The sequence below is a fragment of the Adiantum capillus-veneris genome, chromosome 29, assembly GCF_014529385.1.
Source record: "Adiantum capillus-veneris isolate H3 chromosome 29, ASM1452938v2, whole genome shotgun sequence".
NCBI lineage: Eukaryota > Viridiplantae > Streptophyta > Polypodiopsida > Polypodiales > Pteridaceae > Adiantum > Adiantum capillus-veneris.
Genome location: NC_140959.1, coordinates 92310513 through 92335856, shown reverse-complemented (window position 1 = coordinate 92335856; position 25344 = coordinate 92310513). Strand labels below are relative to the sequence as shown.

At 46.3% G+C, this 25344-nt stretch overlaps 1 protein-coding gene across 1 annotated transcript in view; it reads left to right on the top strand.

Annotated features, from left to right (window-relative positions):
• The first annotated feature begins 2131 nt into the window (after positions 1-2131).
• LOC147419589 (PGR5-like A protein) overlaps positions 2132-25344 on the top strand; it is a 111575-nt gene continuing 88362 nt past the window's right edge. The window contains exon 1 of the mRNA XM_086505713.1: positions 2132-2641. Coding sequence (XP_086361839.1) covers positions 2411-2641 — 231 coding nt within the window. The 5' untranslated portion in view covers positions 2132-2410. The remainder of the gene's footprint in view (positions 2642-25344) is intronic.

Below are 25344 nucleotides of genomic sequence, written 5' to 3'. Positions count from 1 at the left end.
TTGGGACTGAAGCTTGGGATAGTTAATGCTTTTCACAAAGTTTATGTTATGCTCGTGATGCATGAAGCTTTCCATCTTCATTGCATCACCTAGCTCACAAGGAACACAAAGATTGTATTGTATAACAAGTCTCTCTTGATGGGAGAAATCATAATAGAAATGCCTATTGGAGGGGGGACCGGCTCCACATATATCCAGTCCTCAACTGTTGTCATGCTCTCTGAATTCTCTCGCTTGCAAAAGCATTGTTCATGCCAAGCTAACTAAATGCTATGTTTATGTTGCTGTCTTCAATTATGTTCACCCGCTATGCTCACAAAGTAATTTCAGAAAAGTACTCTCTCTAATTTCTGCTACTCTCAAGTTAATAGGCCAATTCCATTACATCCCATTGTCGACGTTGACACATCCATACACTATGGGTAGTTCTGATGATGCGGTACATGTAGATAGCACAGGAGAGCCTAGGACAGTTAGGTTTGCACAGATTTCGTCAAGTTCGGGCGTCTCATGTACGACCTACTAGTGTCAAGGCCCGATGGGGGCCCGACCTACCAGCTATAGTTGGAGTATTTGCAATAGGGATTATCAGTCGTACGATGATTGACACTAGCATGATGCATCCTATCCCTAGAGCTGATACGATTGCATGTAATTGATTGAGCGAGCCAGTGGGCATAGGTTGAGAGAGTCTCTCTCCTATTTTCTTGTACATACTAGTAGTTTAGCTAGTACTAGCACTCACTTATCGGCGTATCACCTTTAAGTGGAAAATTGTTAGGGTAAAGGCATCGTGCCTTTGCCCGGGGCCGCACATCTGGTGTCCAACCGTCCACTGTATGTACATACAGTTCACATCTGGTGTCCAACCGTCCACTGTATGTACATACACATTCCTCATTCTTCATATACACAAAGAATAAGGAGCTCCCCACCACATTTTTGGAGGTTACTCCACCCACACAGTGTGTCTTCTACTCTTCTCCTCCTTCGCACTCCGCACATACCGCGCATCGCTTTCTCACCTAGTGCTTTCACGTAGTTTGAGATCTCCACGGGGGGAGTAATGTGAGGCCAAGGATCCGAGCATGGCTCAATGGGAACCAGTAGGGACCTCCCTTTATTATAAACAGAGGGGGATGGCTGGGTGGAGCATAGGGTATCCAAATCCCTAGCCTCATAACATGTGCCCACAGAGGGGAAAATTTGTCAACATGAACATCATTCAGGTCCTCTCTTTGTCATCTCACATGATGCAGTGGCAAGATAGGGGTGGAAAGTAGGTGGGTCCTCTATCTCTCGTTCGGGATGGGGCCCCTTAGAATTAATTGATTGCATGACATGCCTAGCAAAGACACACCTTGGAAGCTTTGAGTCATTTTTGTAGGATGCAAAATAAGGTGTTTTATCCAAAAGTAGCCACATATGCTTTCTTTTCAATGATGGAGGAGATTGACACATGCAAACAACTTGATGATGAGACTGCTAGTCAAAGCTGAGAGAAGAAGGAGGAGTTGAATGAGATTGAAGAGACATGATGGTTAGTTAGCATGGAAGTTCAAAAGCTTGTGGTAAAGGGGCACAATCTTATGCCAAGAGATGGACACCGAAACACTATTGGTTGTAGCCTTGATTGCATGATGTGGGATCGGCATATTGACATCCAACCATAAAGGGGGAAACTTGTTAGCAGGAACGCCTTTTAGGTCCTCTCTTTGTTGTCTCTATTCATGCACTGACAACATAGGAGCAAAAAGTAGGCGAATTTGGGAGGGGTCCCTTAGAATGAATTGATTGCAAGATATGCAGCAAGTCGTTTAAACTAGTAGCTCTTGTTGGACTATAGAAAAGGACTCTAAAGAAGGAGGAGGATAACATTGTCTACACACCCCATCGGTCAAGCTTCCTCAATGGTGAGCAATTGGTAATGGGTTACTTTACACACCGCTGATTGAAACTAAGAATGGCTTTGGTATGTGACTGACTGAGAGAAATTGTCCGAAAGCTTATGACAGTCAACAGGAAAATGACATACTTGGGAAATGGCAATGTATGCAGTGTTGTCCAAAACAATCGTGGCTCAATTTCAATTTTTGTTGTGAGAAACCGCCCTAGACCTCGAGGGGGGCCACACGGGGGCTTGGGAACCATGAAATGCTGAGAAGACGGAGGACGCTTCGAATCCAATAATTCCTTTTCACACTGCGCCACATCAGCAGGAGTCTTTCTGGCATGTCTCTATTTTGTTATTCCTCGCAGCGATGCAGATAACAGATGTTTGCAGGCAAAGACCCATTTTGACGGTAGCAGCAGCAGCAGCTGCTTGGAGAGTGTAATTGAGAGAGAGAGACAGAGAGAGAGAGGTTTCCCTCTTGAGAACCCAATCTTCGTCATGTGGGAGTAGACGGCCATGATACTTATGTCGCGCAGCCTCCTCTCCAGTAGAGCTTTTGGAGGTACCTTCCAGGATAACAGGTTTACCAGGCTGGCTTCACAAAGATCATCAGCTTTGGTCAGATTATGTACCTTGCAGACCTCCTATGGATTTAAAGACTCTATCCTTATGGAAGGCCCTTCTTGTGTCTTTGTTGGACCAGTGGAGACTGCCCAAAAAGACAGATTAGAAGCTCTTTATCAGCAGGTACTATTCAGCTATTTTTATGTATGAGGATGTGCATATCTCTCTCTCTCTCTCTCTCTCTCTCTCTCTCTCTCTCATTATCGTCCATGGAGGTCATATATGACCTATGGGACCAAAAACAAAACATTACATGGATGCTTCTAGATGAAGGCGTTAGGTACATATAAGTTAAGGACTGAGGGTCCATTGGCAAGGAGGAGAGAAAAGAACAAAAACTATGAGGGGTTAGGTGAGGGGGAAGCCGGTTTTGGAGTTCGAAACTCGTGAATGATGGCTTTGCCACCATTGCCCATTTGCCTTGTTTGCGGACTTCGTGCATCTTCTTGTGCTCGCTTGCTTTAGGAGAGAGAGAGAGAGAGAGAGAGAGAGAGAGAGAGAGAGAGAGAGAGAGGAAGAAGAAGAAGAAGACAATGATGAAAGATAGCTCTATTAATGTCCTTAGGAGGCCAAACTTGACATATTGGATTGATCAAGTACATCCTGGTACATTCCACTCTGCCACGGAGGCATAAAACAAAAACAAACTGAAAGTAAAATGCTTCTGGAAGCTCTTAGAAGAAAAAAAGCTTTGTTAATGTTCTTAGGAGGCCAAACTTGACCTACATGACTAATCAAGCACTTCCATATTCCATTCTGGGCATCGATGCCATGGAGGCATAAAACAAAAACAAACTGAAAGTAAAATGCTTTTGGAAGCTCTTAGGACTCTAGAGAGCTATGATCACAATAGGACATGAGATTGAAATAGCTGTAACTATGAAGGGGTGAGTTCACTCCTTGGGGAGTCAGGTATGGAATTTCTCCAATGATTGCTTTTCCTCCTTTGTATGCTGCCCACTCGCCCTTCTTTGCTGCTTCTTTGACTTTAGCCAACTCTGGTGGTCTATCTTTGAATTGTAGTGGTGTTAATTTGTTAGCTATCCATAGCTTTGTTCCTTAGAGGTTTTTTGCCTGCTTTATTGTACCTTTTTTTTTTGCAAGAAAAAAATCCTATTATTAGTTAAGAAAACTGCCCAATGGGCTACAAACGGCCCCTGTTAGAGAGGGCTACGTCAAAATGTGGGGAGACTCTTCGAGTGAAAAGGCAAGATATGTACAATGATGGCTAAATTAGGAGATAGGTGTAATGTATAGCGGAAGTGAATGATGGTGTATGGCTCAGGATGAGTGAACAGTAAGTGCTCAAGGTTCCTTTTACTGATGGGAAGGAAGAGCCTTCTGTCACGATTGTGACTATGTTAACAGTATTACATCAGATACGCGAAGTGTCACAAAATGGTGACGTGGCTGCCCAGTACTCACAGACACCCGCTGGAAGCAGTCCCAGAACAACAAGAAAATGCTGACGTGGCAGGTTCGGGGGAAATGCTGATGTGGCATACTGTACGGACCCCGCAATTTGCGGCGCCAAAAGCGTTGGCAGCAGTGTGGAGAAAAGGAGATGCGTGGGCAGTTTTTTAGCTACGCAATTCTTACGCAAGGAGAGAGAGAGAGAGAGAGAGAGAGAGAGAGAGAGAGAGAGAGAGAGAGAGCTTTTATTTAAGTTGCTTTATTTGCAAAGCTTGTGAGATAAATTACATGGTTTTTGGGGTAGCTTTTTATGGGCAGCTTTTGGGGCTCTGCTTTCAACATCCCTTGTAAACCTTTATAAGTATGGGCAAGCCTCCCACTTCTCAGGGCATCTGGACGCAGAGTCTGAGAGTGAGAGCCTCCCACTCCCTTGTACTTTGAGTTGCAGATTAATACAAAAAGAAATACCGAAAGGGGCGCGAGTCTTTGGGGCCAATATCTGCCAATATCTCTAGGCACGGAACTCCGCCGAGCCAGTGTCGAATCAATTGTGAACTGTGAACTGTTTTGAAGTAAATTCTTGTCGTGTCGCGGTAGAATCTTGACTTGGAGTGTCCAAGTCTGTTTGTCACGTGACACATCCAACCCTATGTGTCCATGGACAAGCTACTTCATGACAAGGGTTCGGTTCAATTCAGTCAGTCTAGAATAGGAAGTGATCTGGCACTTTTGTGTCTGTTCGCAGACCGTGCATGTCCAGACACTTAGATTAGATGCATATCCTCTGGTTGCACACAACATGATCATCATATTTCCATCAGAACCTATCAAAGCATTTTTACAGTGCATAGATCTATTTTCCCTATTTTTGACATTTTTCACTTATTATTTTTAAGTGAATTTTGTTGGAGAGTAGGTAGGGCAAATTTACTAAGTTTGTATAAATAGAAACCTAGCGCTAGCACTTTCTGGCAGAAGAGGCAGCAGGAGCACCTTGCTTAACAGGCAACTTCTCTGCAGAACCCCAGAGAGGCCTAGCGCTTTGCAAGAGACTGCAACACCTAGCGTTTTTGGACTAGATCAGCCATCGTTTTTGATCTTGCAGATTCCTGGCAATAGCAGGAAGCAGAAGACTCCCAGCGTTAGCAGATTCTCCACAGCCAAACCAATTTCAGCCCTAGCGTTTTTGCATCTGCAAGGCACTTCAGCGTTTTTGGAGATCTCCGCGACGAAATCCCCACAAGCATCAGCGTTTTCAGCTAAAGCCAACCAAAATGACTTTCTGGAAGATAAAAGCAAGAAAGTTCGAGAGTTCTGGTTATAGAGATGCTTCGAAGGCTTTGGCTTTCATACAGCAATTTGACATAGCTTTCTCTGGAGGGCGTTACTCAGAGCACTCCAAGATTTGGAGGGCTACCTCTTACCTCAAGGGAAATGCTCGAACTTGGTGGTCCACGCTTCTATTGAACAAGACAGTGCCAGTTAAATGGCTGAATGTCACGTGACAAATCCAACCCTATGTGTCCGTGGACAAGCTACAGCATGGTCAGGGTTCAGTCAGTCCAGATTAGAAGTGATCTGGCACTTTTGTGAGTATATTCGTAGACCGTGCATGCCCAGTCACTTAGTGTAGATGCATATCCTCTGGTTGCACATAGCATGATCATCAGTATTCCCATTAGAATCCATCAGATTCCATTAGGGGAATGTTCCAGTGCATTTAGCCTATTTTACCTATTTTTGGCATTTTTCACTTATTAATTTAAGTGACTTCCCAACAAAAGTTGGTAGGGCAATTTGGGTAAGAAAATATATAAGCAAACCAAAGTTAGCACTCAATGGCAGAAGAGGCAACAGGAGCCAAGCTCAGCAGGCAACTTCTCAACAGAACCTTGGCGGTTTCCCCCTCCAAGCAAGATCCCAAGCCTTTGCGTTTTCTCCAAGCAGCATACCTAGCGTTTTCTTCATCTAGCACTAACGCCAGCAGTACCAAGTCACTAGCGTTTCTGCATCAGATTTACATCGCCACAGTAACCATCACCTAGCGTTTTGCCAACATCCTCAGCGTGGCGTTTTGCATCAGATTGCATCGCCAACAGAACCCTGCACCCAGCGTTTTTGCAAGGCATCAGCTAGCGTTTTTGGAACACAGCAGCCGGCGTTTCTGACATCAGCAAGCTTGCGTTTTCAGCCTCAGCCACAACAATTCAGCAGCAGATCAAGACCAGCCAGATACCCCTAAAGTGTAGCAGATTCAGCCCCGTAAAGACCATCAGTTTTCAGCCTTTAGGAACCTCAGTTTTCAGCCCTAAACCTGCAGAATTTCAGCGTCAAAGACCCACAGAAACAGCCCCCAGAATCAGCGTTTTTGAACTAGTTGCAGATTTCAGCCCATAGCGTTTTTGGACAGCAATAGAAAGATTGCAGATTTCAGCCCTTAGGACGTCGTCCTCATCGTCGTCGACATCGTCGGCAAGTCCAAGCATTTTAGAGATTTGTGCAATCATAAGTAGACCGCTCTCGCCATAGAGAGTGGGGCCTTCGGAGGAGGGTTTTACAACGTCTCTGGTGTCGTGTCTCTCTTCTCTCTATCTCTCAGTCTCATACACTTGCACGCACAATATCCACTCACTTTGTTCGTGATCACAGTACTCTCCACAAAGAACGGAAGGCTCTCCCTTCCATAAGAACTAAAAGGAACCTTGAGCAAATATGGATCACTCATCTTGAGCAAAGCGAAAACATTCATTCCGCTGCACGTGACATTGGTATCAGAGCTTTGGCAGTGTTCTGTATCACTCAAGGAAAGAACCGCAAGAACCACAAGAATTTTTTTGCTTGTTGAGGCCGCACGAACCCAAGTTCGCCTGGGCGTGTCGATTCCTAATCGTGTTTTTGAAGAGTGACAGGAATCGCCAGAAAGAACGGCTTGTCCAGCCTCCCCTTGTGTCTCTTTTCACTCATTGAGAGCAGACCGTGCACTTAGCGGCCGGCCAATTGACGTGAGGTGGGAAAAAGCAACCTTGGTGTGAGCGCAAGGCCGCGAAGGGGTGCGCCCGCGGAAAGGAGTAGAACTCGGGTGAAGAGAAGATCCTTCTCAAACACGGTTTGCAAGCGAAAGAAAACCTCAAGAACCTCAAGAACCTCAAGACCCTCAAGAACCCAAGTCCTCGTGAACTTAAGAACCCAAGATACCCAAGAATCCAAGAATCCAAGTTTGTCGTGAACTTAAGAATCCAAGACTACAAGAACCCACAAGAACCCACAACTTCAGTGGATGGTCAGCACTCGGAGCGGAATGGATACTGAGCTTTGAGGTGATGAGCATGAGAGAGGCGAAGAAGAATTTTCCCCACCAGGAGGTTTTTCTGACCCTCCCCCTTCCCCATCTACGACAAGGATTGCATTAACTCCTATGAAGGGGTTGCCGCAGTTGTTGATGGACAAGAAGTTAGACCGAAAAGCAGAAATAGAGCGTGAACACGAAGAAAAGATGGCAGCCATAGAGCGTCAATACACAAAAAGAGTGGCAGCCATACTTCGCGAGAGCAAAGCAAGACAAGAACAAAGCGACCAACGCATGAAAGAGTTCTTGCGACTCTTTTCGCAAGTTCAGGTACAGATGCAAGAGAATCAGGAAAAGGAGTCTCTCTTAGTCTGTTCTTCTCCAAAGCATGACACACAGGATTTGCATGATGATTTGATTGACAATGATAAGCATGATGATTTGCATGATCAAGATATGATTTCTCACAAGCATGATGATTTGCATGATCAAGATGTGATTTCTCATGAGCATGATGATTTGCATGAAGATGATGTAATTGTTCACAAGGATGATGTGTTAGTTGATACTTTCTCTAGTGAAGCTAACCTCATTGCAGATTCGATCAATCACGAAGAACCGATCTTGGCTCTCAAGCCTAGGTCCAAAGAACCCCCTTAGGAAGAACCGATCTTGGCTCTCGAGCCTAGGTCCAAAGAACCCTCACAGGAAGTATTATGTGTTCGCATGATTGATAAGCACGCATTGTACGAGTGTTTCATTCGTGATCGTTTTCTGTATTTTAGTCCGCGTCTTTATGTGATCCCTTTTACTAGGCATGACATATTGTACGTTGAGCACGTTTCACTCATGAATGAGCACAAATGTATGCGGATTTTTCATGAAAAACTGAAAAGTATGCATTCAAGGAAGTCACATTCCATGTCTCTTCCTTGGCACGACACATTTGAAGAAAGAGCACATGAAAGTATGAGCACCAAGCATAGGCATTTCCGTTGTGAATTGCCAAAGTTGATTTCTCTAGATCATAAGAGAAAGATTCGATCTCATTGTTTGCGTGTGTGGTGAACGGTTTGTCACGCCGTCTATTTGTTCATCTACATTGCATGCATAGTCTTTGAGGAAGACGATATTTTTTCCACTCACTTTACATGGAATGGGTATGTTCATGTTTTTGTGTTGGAAGTGGTTTCAGGAATTTTCAGCCATGGAGATTCTTGAAGAAGGAAGAAGCATGACTCTAGACGAAGTTGAAGCATTGCAGGAGCCAAAGAAGACTGTCGCTTTCGGCGCGGCCCATAGAAGCAAGCGTTGCATAGCTTTATGAAGTTCAAGTACCGCACGACCCACACATCAGAGTGGGCCGGCGAAGAGTCCCTTCGAGGATTCCGGATGCTATTGGCGATCTCCCTCGACGCCATACAGTTCGGTACCAGTACCTCGCTTTGAAAAGGAGGGGATGTCACGTGAAACATCCAACCTTATGTGTCCATGGACAAGCTACAGTATGATCAGGGTTTAGTCAGTCTAAATTAGAAGTGATCTGGCACTTTTGTGAGTCTATTCGTAGACCGTGCATGCCCAGCCACTTAGTGTAGATGCATATCCTCTGGTTGCACATAGCATGATCGTCAGTATTCCCATCAGAATCCATCAGATTCCATCAGGGGAATGTTGAATGTTCCAGTGCATTTAGCCTATTTTACCTATTTTTGGCATTTTTCACTTATTAATTTAAGTGACTTCCCAACAAAAGTTGGTAGGGCAATTTGGGTAAGAAAATATATAAGCAAACCAAAGTTAGCACTCAATGGCAGAAGAGGCAACAAGAGCCAAGCTCAGCAGGCAACTTCTCAACAGAACCTTGGCGGTTTCCCCCTCCAAGCAAGATCCCAAGCCTTGGCGTTTTCTCCAAGCAGCATACCTAGCGTTTTCTTCATCTAGCACTACCGCCAGCAGTACCCAGTCACTAACGTTTCTGCATCAGATTTGCATCGCCACAGTAACCATCACCTAGCATTTTGCCAACATCCTCAGCTTGGCGTTTTGCATCAGATTGCATCGCCAACAGAACCCTGCACCTAGCGTTTTTGCAAGGCATCAGCTAGTGTTTTTGGAACACAGCAGCCGGCGTTTCTGACATCAACAAGCTTGCGTTTTCAGCCTCAGCCACAGCGATCCAGCAGCAGATCAAGACCAGCCAGATACCCCTAAAGTGTATCAGATTCAGCCCTGTAAAGACCATCAGTTTTCAGCCTTTAGGAGGAACCTCAGTTTTCAGCCCTAAACCTGCAGAATTTCAACGTCAAAGACCCACAGAAACAGCCCCCAGAATCAGCATTTTTGAACTAGTCGCAGATTTCAGCCCATAGCGTTTTTGGACAACAGCAGAAAGATTGTAGATTTCAGCCCTTAAGACGTCGTCCTCATCGTCGTCGACATCATCGGCAAGTCCAAGCATTTTAGAGATTTGTGCAATCATAAGTAGACCGCTCTCGCCATAGAGAGTGGGGATGTCACGTGACACATCCAACCCTATGTGTCCGTGGAAAAGCTACAGCATGATCAGGGTTCAGTCAGTCCTGTCAGTCTAGATTAGACGTGATCTGGCACTTTTGTGAGTCTATTCATAGACCGTGCATGCCCAGTCAGTTAGTGTAGATGCATATCCTCTGGTTGCACATAGCATGATCATCAGTATTCCCATCAGAATCCATCAGATTCCATCAGGGGAATGTTCCAGTGCATTTAGCCTATTTTACCTATTTTTGGCATTTTTCACTTATTAATTTTAGTGACTTCCCAACAAAAGTTGGTAGGGCAATTTGGGTAAGAAAATATATAAGCAAACCAAAGTTAGCACTCAATGGCAGGAGAGGCAACAGGAGCTAAGCTCAGCAGGCAACTTCTCAGCAGAACCTTGGCGGTTTCCCCCTCCAAGCAAGATCCCAAGCCTTGGCGTTTTCTCCAAGCAGCATACCTAGCGTTTTCTTCATCTAGCACTAACGCCAGCAGTACCCAGTCACTAGCGTTTCTGCATCAGATTTACATTGCCACAGTAACCATCACCTAGCGTTTTGCCAACATCCTCAGCCTGGTGTTTTGCATCAGATTGCATCGCCAACAGAACCCTGCACCTAGCGTTTTTGCAAGGCATCAGCTAGCTTTTTTGGAACACAGCAGCCGGCGTTTCTGACATCAGCAAGCTTGCGTTTTCAGCCTCAGCCACAGCAATTCAGCAGCAGATCAAGACCAGCCAGATACCGCTAAAATGTAGCAGATTCAGCCCCGTAAAGACCATCAGTTTTCAGCCTTTAGGAACCTCAGTTTTCAGCCCTAAACCTGCAGAATTTCAGCGTCAAAGACCCACAGAAACAGCCCCCAGAATCAGCGTTTTTGAACTAGTCGCAGATTTCAGCCCATAGCGTTTTTGGACAGCAGTAGAAAGATTGCAGATTTCAGCCCTTAGGACGTCGTCCTCATCGTCGTCGACATCGTCGGCAAGTCCAAGCATTTTAGAGATTTGTGCAATCATAAGTAGACCGCTCTCGCCATAGCGAGTGGGGCCTTCGGAGGAGGGTTTTACAACGTCTCTGCTGTCGTATCTCTCTTCTCTCTATCTCTCAGTCTCATACACTTGCACGCACAATATCCACTCACTTTGTTCGTGATCACAGTACTCTCCACAAAGAACGGAAGGCTCTCCCTTCCATAAGAACTAAAAGGAACCTTGAGCAAATATGGATCACTCATCTTGAGCAAAGCGAAAACATTCATTCCGCTGCACCTGACACTGAAATTTAAAAGGCTTTTTATTTCTTCTTGGCTTACTCGAGAGTACGAACAAGACATACGAACTGCTTGGAACCATCTTCGGATGACCAAGAAGGATACTTTGGACGCATATTGCGAGAGATTTTGCAGCTCTTTTCTACTAGCCTCTTCATTTAAGAAGATCTCGTTCAAAGAACAGATTGTGCGGTTTACCTTGGGACTTCCTACGGAGATCCGAGATCACTGCTTAGAGCAAAAGTCAGATTCCATTCAGGAAGTGATGAGTCATGCGAAACGGGGTTTTGCCATTCACTCAGGCAGTTTGACCTACCCCACAGATGAAATCATGACGCAAAGGACCGAATAGACTTCGAATAATGAAAGTAGAAAGAGGAAGAGCAATCCGGAAAGAAAGAAAATGATGCACGACCCAAACTCACTCCTCGAGAGAGAGCTCTTCACATAAAAGAGGGGAAGTGCTTTGGATGTGGGGAAACTGGGCATATCTCCGCGAAGTGCCCTAAAACGGCACCGAAAGATTAGAACGACAAGGATGAAGACAGGCCTAAAGGTTCGAAAGCAGTTGAGGAACGTGGACGACAAGGCAAGATGAAAACAGAACTGGTTCTAGATTGCATGGGTATGGACCCAAGCGCGATGGACGAGAGTACAGAACTTTGCCGAGCTTGGGGCAAAGTGAAAGACCAAGAAGCCCCGATCTTCTTTGATGGAGGAGCCAAGGCCAACTTCATTTCACCTGAATTGGCGGCGTGGCTCGAGATCACACTCGATCAGATGGGACCACTAGCAGAGGCAGTTCTAGCGGCACCTGGCAGGGACGTAGCCATTACACCTGTCATTGGCAAACTTTGGTTGCATTGTCAGGGGTATTTGGGGCACGATGACTGCTACATAATGCCCTTGGAAGGTTGTGATGTCCTCCTAGGAATTCCCTGGTACCAGAAGAACAACGCCGTGGTCGACTATCGGGCGAGAAAAGCGACTTTGACTACAGAGAAGGGCAGAACCATTGTACTAGATGTAAATCTTAAGGGCGAGTCTGTCCCTATTGTATCGGTTTTGGCCGTTTCAAAATTAATGAAATCCAATCTGTTTGTTTCCTCGATCTTTTTGAGAGAGATGAATGATGAGAATAGGACAAATATGTCTGAACTTGATAAAGAACTCCAAGATTTCACACTCACGCCGATTGCTTTTCCGAGGGCCTGCGAGGCGAGTTACCACCCGCTCGTCCTGAGGATCATACCATTGATTTGATACCTGGAAGCACGCCACCGAACCGGCCACCTTACCGTGTGAGCCGAGCCCAGAACGAAGAAATTATGAACCAAGTGAAAGACCTCTTGGAAAAGGGGCTTGTCCAGCCTAGTACTTCACCGTACTGCTCTCCAATGGTGTTGGTTTTGAAGAAAGACGGATCCTGGAGAATGTGCATCGATTATAGAGCTCTCAACAAAATCACCATAAAGAAAAGACTTCCGATTTCTAGAATCGATGATATTCTTGACCGACTACAGGGATCCTCGTGTTTTAATAGGATCGACTTGAAGAGCAGATATCATCAAGTCCGAATCAGCGTAACCACGAAACGTTTCAAGGCCGAAACGTTTCACCTTGAAACGCGGCGTTTCACCACGAAACGTTTCAGTCCAAAATGAGTAAAATTATGAAACGTTTAGCGACTTTGAAACTAAAATTATGGTAACTTGTTGCTAGTGAAACGGCTTGTGTTTCACTTGGTGAGCGAAACATTTCAAGGCCCGAAACGTTTCACCTGTCCTTACCTGCCGAAATGCGTTTCATGGTGACGCTGGGACTCTGAATCGCGCTGGGAGTTGTCTATAAGACAGCTTTTCGGACGACTTTTGGGTTATTTGAGTTTTTGGTGATGCCTTTTGGCCTAACCAATGCTCCTGTGACATTTAACCGGATGATGGACAGGATTTTTCAAGAGTACAGACTATTTGTTGGCACTTTCTTTGACGACATCATTGTTTTCTCCAAGGATGAGGCAAAACATAGAGAACATCTGCTTCAGGTCTTTCAGGCATTACGAGATCACAAGTTGGTGATTAATGCGAAGAAAAGTGAATTTTTCCTTCCAGAGATACACTTTTTGGGACACATTGTGTCAGCAGCAGGAGTGCAGATGGACCCGGCCAAGATAGAGACTATCCGTGATTGGCCCGATTTGAAGAATGTCCATGAAGTTAGAAGCTTCTTGGGCTTGTGTTCATACTACAGTCGGTTCATTAGAAAGTTTGCAGAGGTTGCTTCCCCGTTGCATATGTTGACCCAGAAAGGAGTCCCTTTCTCGTGGGGACCCACAGAGGTGATTGCCTTTCAGACATTGAAAGAGAAATTGACTACAGGACTAGTTTTGACTTTGCCGGACTTGAAAAAGTCATTTGAAGTATATTGTGATGCTTGTGGTCGTAGTCTGGGTGCGGTCTTTATGCAAGAAGGCCATGTCATTGCTTACGAGAGCCGATTGTTCTCAAGGCCGGAATTGATAGCACAGATTTATGAGAAACAGCTTTTGGTGGTTATCCATGCTCTTACCTAGTGGCGACATTACCTACTGGGAGCGGATTTTACTGTCTTTACATACCATCAAAGTTTACGCTACTTCTTGTCACAGAAGCAGCTATCGGAAAAGCAGATGCGGTGGGCCAACATCTTGTCACAGTTTCACTTCCAAATTGTCCATGTGCAGGGACAAAAGAATTTGGTGACAGATGCTTTGTCCCAGAAGCCGTTGGTTCTGTCTATTTCCGCGATACATCATAGGAGCTTTGAGGACTCAGGATATGGTCGATACGTATGCCACAAATACAGATTTTGTAGATATTTTCACTCGGATTCGGAATAGGGAGATAGTAGCGGGATATTCCATTCTGGATGGCTACTTGATGAGGAAAACAATGTTGTGCGTTACACAGCCGTTGAGGGAAAAGGTTATGACTGAATGCCACTGTCTACCTTTTACGGGTCACGGCGGCATTGCTACCACCTTGGACGGGGTAGAGAGATACTTCTTTTGGCCGAGAGTCAAGAAGGATGTGGACGAGTTTGTGCGCAATTGCTTGGTATGTCAGAAGGTCAAGTTTGACAGGCATAAAGCACAGGGATTGTTACAGCCTTTGCCCATACCCACCCGCCCTTGGGAAAGTATTGCAATGGATTTCATTTTTGATCTTCCGAGAACACAGAGTGGTCACGATGGTATCTGGACTGTTATTGACAGATTTAGCAAGCAAGCTCATTTCATTCCAGTGAAGAAAACAGTCAAGGTGGATCACTTAGCGAGACTGTTTGTGGCCCAGATCTTCAGATTACATGGCATGCCCGAGACAATTGTCACAAATTGGTGACGTGTCTGGACAATGTGGGGCAGCAAAGGACATATCCGCACACACCCCCCGGGAATGGGCCCCTTTACATGCCGCTGAAATGCTGAGATGGCAGGTGGCAGCTCTTCAGGGACTCATGCTGTTTTGCTGACGTGGCAGGCCCGTACGGCAGCCCCATAATTCACGGCGGAAAAAGCGGATGATGTGGCTGGCTTTATGGAAAAAGCCCACGCTGATTTCTGGCTGTTTTTTTCTACGCAAATCCAAGCTGGAAAAGTCTACGCAAGTGTTGCTTTATTTTCCACGCAAAGCTTGAGAGAGAGATAGAGCTTTATTTTTTTAAAGTTGCTTTATTCTTAATGGGCAGCTTTTGGGGCAGTTTTTGGGGCTCTGCTTTTGGCATCCCTTGTAAACCTTTAAAAGAGTGGTTTGGGCTCCCACTTCTCAGAGCATCTGGACGCAGAGTCTGAGAGTGAGACCCAATCACTCCCTTGTACTTTGAGCAAGATTTTAATACAAAAAGAAATACTGAAAGGGGCGCCAATCTTTGGGGCCAATACCTCCTGGCACAGAACTCCGCCGGGCCGTCTCGAATCAATTGTGAACTGTGAATTTTTTGAAGTGAATTCGTGTCGTGTCGTGGTAGAATCTTGACTTGGAGTGTCCAAGTTTGTTACAGTGGTATCAGAGCGCAGAAAGATTCTTCTTCTACGGAGGATCCGATCCTTTTTACAACGCACATAGCATGGGAAAGAATCTTGGTGTCCTGACCCTAGACTTATTAGCCACTCCCACCCTTCGAAGATACATCGCGCATCGGGCGCGCTCCCGTCTTCATCGCTCTGTCTTACAAGGCATAAAGCCATTAAAAATCCCATGTGAAGAATCTGACAGAGATGATACCTCTCAGTGGGAAAGCAAAGAAAAGTTGAAGATGCGGCGCGGGAACTGAAGAAAAGAATGAAGATTTGGGCTTTTTTTTTGGATAAGTTTGCCAGAAAAGGAGTACAAATGTCAACTGCAGATTGGCATATGTGTGAACAGATTGATTAAGTACTCTAGGGACCTGAGATTGGTAATACTCCTGAAGAATTACCCGATTAATAAGATTTACTCAAGATGGCGGGTGGCCATTGCTTCTCCTCTCAGGTAGGGAGTAAAGCCGAAAAGACAGACAAGTGCAGAAAGGCATGGGCAAGTGAAGCAAAAAGCAAAGCTTCGGAAAGGGCAAGAAAAAGGCAAAGAAGCCTAGATTTCGCCCCATTTCTAAGAGTTCTACCGAGGACTCATCCTCAAACACTTCGAACTCCGACGATCACATGTTTTATGCAAAGAAGAAACATTTTCATAAAGCCAACCAATATGACTTCCTCGAAGATAAAAGCAAGAAAGTGAAAGAATTTAAAGAAGGTGGACACTTGATTTGAATCCTTTCCGAGATGCTCGAACATGGTGGTTCACTCTTCTACTGAGAAAGGAAGCTTCGATTAAATGTTTGAAAGGCTTTTTCTTTCTTCTTGGCTGACTCGGGAGTACGAACAAGATATACGAGCTGCTTAGAATCATCTTCAGATGACCAAGGGAGATTCTTTGGACGCTTATTGGGAGAGATTTTGGAACTCTTTTCTACCAGCCTCTTCATTTACGACGGTCTTGTTTAAGGAACAGATTGAGCGGTTTTGCTGCGGACTTCCTACGGAGATCCAAGACTACTGCTTGGAACAGAAGTTGAATTCTTTTGAAGAATTGATGGGTCATGTGAAACGGAGTTTTGCAATACCTTCGGGAAATTTGACTTACCCCACTGATGAGATCTTTACTTTGAGAACCCAACAGACCTCTCATAATGAAAGTAGAAAGAGAGAGTTTCCAGAAAGAAAAGAATGATACACGTCCCAGACAGACTCTTAGAGAAAGGGGTATCTATCTCAAAGAGGGGAAGTGTTCTGGATGCAGGGAACATCGGCACATCTCCGCATAGTGCCCAAAAAGGCACAGCAAGAACAGATTGCAGACAGGCGAGAGAGTTTTAGAGCAGCAGAGGAATGTGGCAGAAAAGGCAGATGAAAACAGAACTGGTACCACATTGCGTGGGGCCTGAACTGAATCAAATGAATGAAAGTACAAAACTTTTCCGCTTTTAGGGCGAAGTGAAAGATCAGGAAGCTCTCTTTTTTCTTTGATGAAGGAGCCAAGGCCAACTTCTTTTCACTTGAATTGGCGGCTCGATTTGGAATTATGCTCGACAGGCTGAGGTAGTTCTAGCAGCACCCGGAGGGGATGTTGCCATTACGCCGATCATTGGCAAACTTCGTTTGTAATGTCAGGGGTGTTTAGGGCACGAGGATTTCTACGTAATTCCCTTTGGAGGTTGTGACGTCCTACTCGAAATCCCTTGGTACCACAAGAACAACGCCGTGGTTGACTACCGGGCGGAGAAAGCGACTTTGACAAATGAAGGGCACAGAGATTGTACTTGATGAACTTCAGTTTCTTTACTCGATTTTCTGGAGAGAACTGAATGATGATCGAAGGTCGAATACGTTTTGACCTGAATGAAGAACGCCACGATTTTTCTCCATACTCATGCCGATTGCTTTTCAGAGGGCTTGCCAGGCGAGTTGCCACCAACTCGTCCTGAGGATCATACCATTGATTTGATACTTGGAACCACACTACAGAACCGGCCACCTTACCATGTGAGCCGAGCCCAGAGATACACTTTTTGGGACACATTGTCTCAACAGCAGGAGTGCAGATGGACCCGACCAAGATAGAGACTATGTAATAGACTTGGACACTCCAAGTCAAGAATGTACGGCGACACCACAAGAATTCACTTCAAACAGTTCACAGTTCACAATTGATTCGACATTGGCCCGGCATAGTTCCGTGCCTAGAGATATTGGCTCCAAAGTTTGGTGATGCACATTCTCCAAGATCCGTATTTCTTCAAAACCAACAACATTGGAGAGCAATACGGTGAAGTACTAGGCTGGTCAAGACCCTTTTCCAAGAGGTCTTTCACTTGGTTCAATTTCTTCGTTTTGGGCTTGGCTCACACGGTAAGGTGGCTGGTTTGGTGGTGTGCTTCCAGGCATCCTATCAATGGTATGACCCTCAGGACGAGCGGGTGGTAACTCCCTGACAGGCCCTCTGAAAAGCAATCGGCATGAGTCCTATTCTCATCATTTATCTCTCTCAAGAAGATCGAGTAAACAAACGACTGGATCTCATTAATTTTGAAATGGCCGAAGCCGATACAATAGGGACAGACTCGCCCTTAAGTTTCACATCAAGTACCCCTTCTCTGTGGTCAAAGTCGCTTTTCTCGCTCGATAGTCGACCACGGCGTTGTTCTTGTGGTACCAGGGAATTCCTAAGAGGACATCACAACCTTCCAAAGGAATTATGTAGAAGTCCTTATACCCCAAATACCCCTGACAATGCAACCGAAGTTTGCCAATGACAGGTGTAATGGCTACGTCCCTGTCGGGTGCCGCTAGAAGTGGTCCCATCCAATCGGGTGTGATCTCGAGCCGTGCCGCCAATTCAGGTGAAATGAAGTTGGCCTTGGCTCCTCCATCAAAGAAGATCAGGGCTTCTTGGTCTTTCACTTTGCCCCAAGCTCGATGAAATTCTGTACTCTCGTCCATCGCGCTTGGGTCAATACCCATGCAGTCTGGAACTTGTCCTGTTTTCATCTTGCCTTTTCGTCCACGTTCCTCAGCTGCTTTTGAACCTTCAGGCCTGTCTTCATCCTTGTTGTTCTGTTCTTTCGGTGCCTTTTTAGGGCACTTCGCGGAGATATGCCCAGTTTCCCCGCATCCAAAGCACTTCCCCTCTTTGATGTAGAGAGCTCTCTGTGAAAGAGTAAGCTTGGGTCGTGCATCCTTTTCTCTCTTTTCTGGGTTACTCTTCTTTCATTGTTCGAAGTCTGTTCATTTCTTTGTGTCACGATTTCATCTGTGGGGTAGGTCAAACTGCCTTAGTAAATGGCAAAACCCCGTTTCGCATGGCTCATCAATTCTTGAATGGAATCTGACTTTTGCTCTAAGCAGTGATCTCGGATCTTTGTAGGAAGTCCCAAGGTAAACCGCTCAATCTGTTCTTTGAACGAGATCTTCTTAAATGAAGAGGCTGGTAGAAAAGAGCTCCAGAATCTCTCGCAATATGCGTCCAATGAATCTTTTCTTGGTCATCCGAAGATGGTTCCAAGCAGTTCGTATGTCACGTTCGTACTCCCGAGTCAACCAGGAAGAAATAAAAACCCTTTTAAATTTCAGCCATTTAACTGGTGCTTTCTTGTTCAATAGAAGCGTTGACCACCACGTTTGAGCATTTCCCCTGAAGTAGGAAGTAGCCCTCCGAATCTTGGAGTGCTCTGAGTAACGCCCTCCAGAGAAAGTTTGACACAGAGAAAGTTATGTCAAACTGCTGTATGAAAGCCAAAGCCTTTGAAGCATCTTGAAAACCAGAAAACGTGTTAAATTTAAATGACTGTCCACCTTCTTTGAACTCTCGGACTTTCTTGCTTTTATCTTCCAGAAAGTCATACTGATTGGCTTTGTAAAAATTCTTATTCTTTGCATAGAATCTACGGTCGTCGGAGTCCGAACTATCTGAAGACGAGTCCTCTGTAGAACTATCCAAAACTGGGCGAGATTTAGACTTCTTTGCTTTTTTCTTGCCTTTTTGCTTTTTGCTTCGCTTTTTGCCTTTTCTGTCTTCTTCGCTCAAATCGGAAGAGCTAGAAGAATTCGAAGAAGAAGAAGAAGAACTAAGTAATCCTTCAAACCGCACACGCTTCTTCTGCTTTCTTGCCGAGGCAGCGTCAAAAAGCTGAGAAATCCGTGCATCAACCACCTCTTCTAATTCCTGCTTAGCAAACATCCTCGGGTAGGAGGTTTCTTGAGTACTGGTTTGGGGGTGGTTCTGTGGTTTGCTGCCACTGTGCATACACCTCGTCGAAGGAGGTCTGGGTCATAAATTTTGCAAATTTCGGGTCCTTCGCAAAATTTAACATCATCTTTCCTGCGTTGTCGATCAATCGTCGACGCTCCATCTCTTCAAGCTCCGTCGGAGTAGGCGGAGGCAGGCGGTACTCCTCGCGTGAATCTTCTTCACGATCTCCTCCCGCATCTCTAGATGCCGAGGGAATCGATTGATCTCTATCTGAAGCCATAAGTGCCGCGTAAAAAGGATCGAATTTCCCGGTAGAAGAGAAATCGGCCGCGCTTTGATACCACTGTAACAGACTTGGACACTTCAAGTCGAGAATCTACCGCGACACCTGGCCAAAGAGTCTGAAGCAAGTCTGTAACCGCTAGGTCTCCCATGTGGTGAGAGAACTCTAGGGTCTGTGTCTGCAGCCACTCCAACACTGAGTCTATAGTCCACTCAGCCTGTCCCTGCCGCATAGGGGAAAAGAGAAGCTAACCGCTGAGTCCAAGGCCTCTATCCCCCTAGCTGCAAGGAACAGAAATGTGAACTCTGAAGTAGGCTGCCTCAAGGTCTAGTGAGGGGTCACCGAGAAACCGTGTAAAGTCGTGTCACGTGACACATCCAACCCTATGTGTCCGTGGACAAGCTACAGCATGATCAGGGTTCAGTTCAGTCAGTCATTCTAGAATAGGAAGTGATCTGACACTTTTGTGAGTCTGTTCGCAGACCGTGCATGCCCAGTCACTTAGTGTAGATGCACATCCTCTGGTTGCACACAGGATGATCATCAGTATTCCCATCAGAATCCATTAGGGGAATTTTCCAGTGCATTTAGCCTATTTTACCTACTTTTGGCATTTTTCACTCATTAATTTAAGTGACTTTCCAACAAAAGTAGGTAGGGCAATTTGGGTAAGAAAATATATAAGCAAACCAAAGTTAGCACTAAATGGCAGAAGAGGCAACAGGAGCCAAGCTCAGCAGTCAACTTCTCAGCAAGACCAAGCCTTGGTGGATTCCCTCCAACCAACAGATTCCTCCTCATCCCAACGTTTTTGGAAAGTAAGCCTCAGCATTGGCGTTTTTGCATCAACAGTCATCACCATACCTCCCATCCACTAGCGCTTGCATCCCACTCTCGCCGACGAGAGTGGGGCCTTCGGAGGAGGGTTTACAACATCTCTAGTGTCGTATCTCTCTTCTCCTTCTATCTCTCAGTCTCATACACTTGCACGCACAGTGTCCATTCACTTTGTTTGTGATCATAGCATTATCTCATTAAGAACGGAAGGCTCTCCCTTCCATAAGAACAAAAGAAACCATGAGCACAGTTCGGAGCACTCATCTTGAGCAAAGCGCAAACATTCATTCTGCTGCACCTAACATTGGTATCAGAGCTTTGGCAGTGTTGCTTATCTCTCAAGGAAAGAACCACAAGAATCACATAATTTTTTTTTGCTTGTTGAGGTCGCACGAACCCAAGTTCGCTTGGGCGTGTCGATTCCTAATCGTGTTTTTGAAGAGTGTCAGGAATCCCAAGAAAGAAGGGCTTGTCCAGCCTCCCCTTGTGTCTCTTTTCACTCATTGAGAGGGGACTGTGCACTTAGCGGCCGGCCAATCGATGTGAGGTGGGAAAAAGCAACCTTGGTGTGAGCGCAAGGCCGCCAAGGGATGCGCCTGCGGAAAAGAGTAGAACTCGGGTGAAGAGAAGATCCTTCTCAAACACAGATTGCAAGCGAAAGAAGAACCTCAAGAACCTCAAGACCCTCAAGAACCTAAGAACCCAAGACCCTCAAGAACCCAAGTTCCTCGTGAACTTAAGAACCCAACACCACAAGAACCCACAGGAACCCACGACTTCAGTATGGTGATCACTCAAAGCGGAATGGATACTTCGCTTAGAGGTGATGAGCATGAGAGAGGCGAAGAAGAATTTTCCCCACCAAGAGGTTTTTCCGACCCTCCCCCTTCCCCATCTAGGTTAAGGATTGCACTAACTCCTATGGAGGCTTTAGACCAGATGTTTATGGAAAGGAAGTTAGAACGCGAAGCAAGACATGCAGAAAGAATGACAGAAATGGAACGTAGACACGCAGAAAGAAGAGCAGAAAGAAAAGCAGAAATGGAACGCAAACACCAAGAAAGAATGGCAGCAGCCAAAGCAAGACAAGAATAGAGCAACAGACACATGCAAGAGTTCTTGCGACTCTTTTCTCAAGTTCAGGCACAGATGCAAGAGAATCAGGAAAAGGAGACTCTCTCAGTCTCTTCTTTTCCCAAGCATGATACACAGGATTTGAATTACAATGATTTGCATGATGATTTGAATGATAATGATGCGCATGATGATTTGGATGACACTGACAAGCATGATGATTTGCATGATCAAGATGTGATTTCTCACAAGTATGATGAGTTGTATGAAGATGATGTGATTGTTTACAAGGATGATGTGTTAGTGGATACTTTTTCTAGTGAAGCTAACCTCGTTGCAGATTTGATCAATCACGAAGAACCAATCTTGGCTCTCGAGCGTAGGTCCAAAGAACCCTCACAGGGAGTATTATAGGTTCGCATGATTGATATGCACACATTGTTCGAGTGTTTCATTCGTGATTGTCTCCTATATTTTAGTTAGCGTCTTTATGTGATCCCTTTTCCTAGGCATGACATATTGTACGTTGAGCACGTTTCACTCATAAATGAGCACGGATGTATGCGGATTGTTCATGAAAAGCTGAAAAGTATGCATTCAAGGAAGTCACATTCCTTGTCTCTTCCTTGGCATGACACAGTTGTAGAAAGACCACATGAAAGTATGAGCACCAAGCATGGGCATTTCCATTGTGTTTTGCCATAGTTGATTGCTTTAGATCATAAGAGAAAGATTCAACCTCATTGTTTGCGTGTGTGTGGTGAACGGGTTAGCACTCCGTATCTTTGTTCATCTACATTGCATGCACAGTCTTTGAGGAAGACAAGATTTTTTCCAGTCACTTTACATGGAATAGGTATGTTCATGGTTTTGTGTTGGAAATGGTTTCAAGTATTTTCAGCCATGGAGATTCTTGAAGAAGAAACAAGCATGACAGTCGACGAAGTTGAAGCATTGAAAGAGCCACAGAAGACTGTGTCGCTTTCGGCGCAACCCAAAGAAGCAAGCGTTGCAGACCTTTATGAAGTTCTAGTTCCGCACGACCCGCACAGCACGACCCGCACATCAGAGTGGGCCGGCGAAGAGTCCCTTCCAGGATTCCGGATGTTATTGGCGATCTCCCTCGACGCCATACAGTTCGGTACCAGTACCTCACTTTGAAAAGGAGGGGATGTCACGTGACATATCCAACCCTATGTGTCCGTGGAGAAGCTACAGCATGATCAGGGTTCAGTTCAGTCAAGTCAATCTAGAATAGGAAGTGATGTGGCACTTTTGTGAGTCTGTTCGCAGACCGTGCATGCCCAACCACTTAGTGTAGATGCATATCCTCTGGTTGCACACAGCATGATCATCAGTATTCGCATCAGAATCCATCAGGGGAATTTTCCAGTGCATTTAGCCTATTTTACCTATTTTTGGCATTTTTCACTTTTTAATTTAAGTGACTTTCCAACAAAATTAGGTAGGGCAATTTGGGTAAGAAAATATATTAGCAAACCAAAGTTAGCACTAAATGGCAGAAGAGGCAACAGGAGCCAAGCTCAACATGCAACTTCTCAGCAAGACCAAGCCTTGGTGGATTCCCTTCAAGCAGCAGATTCCCCCTCATCCCAGCGTTTTTGGAAAGCGAGCCTCAGCATTGGTGTTTTTGCATCAGCAATCATCGCCATACCTCCCATCGACTAGCGCTTGCATCAGCATCATCATCCATCACTGGAAAGCAGACAACCTGGCGTTTTTGTCATTAGCATCTCTAGCGTTTTTGGTCCCAGATCCAACGTTTGTAGATCCCAACATATGCAATGTTTTTCGTAGAGATTTTCAGCGTCAAAGACCACAAGAAACAGCCCCCCAAATCAGCGTTTTTGGACTAGTCGCAGATTTCAGCCCATAGCGTTTTCGGACAGCAGTAGAAAGATTGCAGATTTCAGCCCTTAGGTCGATTTCGACAGGGAGTCGACTTCGTCATCCCTGTCGAAATCGTCGAGATAGCCTAGACTTGCATCAGTCTCATGCATCACCATTGTACCAGATTGTGCAATCATAAGTAGACCACTCTCGCCGATGAGAGTGGGGCCTTCGGAGGAGGGTTTACAACGTCTCTGGTGTCGTATCTCTGTTCTCTCTCTATCTCTTAGTCTCATACACTTGCATGCACAGTGTCCATTCACTTTGTTTGTGATCATAGCATTCTCTCATTAAGAACGGAAGGCTCTCCCTTCCATAAGAACAAAAGGAACCTTGAGCACAGTTTGGAGTACTCATCTTGAGCAAAGCGCAAACATTCATTCCGTTGTACCTAACAAGTCGTAGGCAAAGAAATCCCAACGGCGACGAATGTCTCTCGTCAAACCACGAGGAACTGTTGCAAAGGGAGACGTCTGCACTAGAAGAGGGGGTCCCAAGAAAGGCTATCCCTCTCTCGCTAAGCGACTCGTGGCAAAGGCGCTGCCAAGAGATCTCCTAGCAACCGAGGAAGGCCGTGCCCCTTGGGATGGCTGCGAGACTGGAGCGGGAGGAGGTGAGGGAGCGAGGGGGGGCGCGGGGGATCGGCAAAGGTAGGAGGGCGAGATGGAAAGGCAAAGGCAGGTGGAGGAGAGGGGGGGCGGAAGAGGGGGGGGGGGGACTCAGGGGGAGGAGGGACTGTCGAGGGTGAGGCTGAGGTGGAGGCTAGAGTAGGGGCCTTGTCCTGTTGAAGAGAGTCGAAACGGTTTCCTGCGGGAACCCACTGTTGCTGGGCAGGAGCCTGAGGACCACTCTGAGTGCAAGGCTGGCGCGGTGGCCCCTGCGGACGCCCTCCACAGACTTGCTGCCAACCCTCCTTTGCTTGAGCCCCAGGCTCGGAGGGTGACTCTGCCTGCGTACTCTATGACTCTGTCTGCTGCTGCTGCTGGCCAGCCTTTGAGGGTTGGGGCTGGGCCTATGGAGTAGGTCGAGGTCTCCTTCGTGGACAAGCCTTTGCAAGATGGCCCATCTGTCAACAAATGAAACACTGATTCGGGAGGCCTGAATACTCCGAAACCACCCACCGCTCACCCGAGGTAGTAGGATGACCTTTGGGAGAGTGTGGGTGTCCCGAACCAGAACGTGTACTGTGGGGATGCCGGCCGCCTTGGCAGCTACGGAGGCTGCCGTGCGTGGTGTCTCCAGGATAGTCCCAATCGCTTAGCCTATCCTGGAAAGGAGCGGAAGGTTCTCCTTGCTCAGGTCGGGGAAGCAGACTGAGATGGGTAGGTTAGCCTCCTCGACAAGAACGTCGGGTCGAAACGGTGGCACCACTGTCGAAAATGTGCTCTAACTGCACGGATGGCCAGGGGGTTCATCGCAATGACCTTGGACGCCATCTCGGGAGTCTCAAACTCTATCTGGTAGTAGCCATGTCCGAGAAGCTGAACATCGAGAATCTTGCCCACCTCTGCGAGAAGGCGGGCCTGAAGGAGATCGCGCACTTCCCCTCTGCTGGGTCTGGTGCCGAGAATCTTGCAGATAACAGAGGTGGCTTGGAGGCGCGCCACCTCTGCCTCTAGACTCGCTTGCTCTGTCGGCGAAAGAGCAAGTCGGATGGTGGGTTCTGTGGGGTCAGGCGAGGGGGCTTCAGTGGAGTCCCTTTGAGATGGAGCAGAAGCCGCCATTCTGTGTCTGCTGCTGCTGCGAGGCGAACGAGGGGGAGTCGAAAGCGTCGAGGCGAACAAAGCGAGTCGGAGTCGCTGTGAACCAACTCCAACAGAGAACGAGGAGGGAGTGGGGGAAACGAGCAGGCTACGGGCGAAAATTCCATTGCACTGCACAATGAGGGGGGGGGGGGGGGGGGGGGGGTTCACTGTGCAACAAACTAGCGGGGGAGGGTGCTCAGCAGAGAACAGCAAGGGGTGGGCAA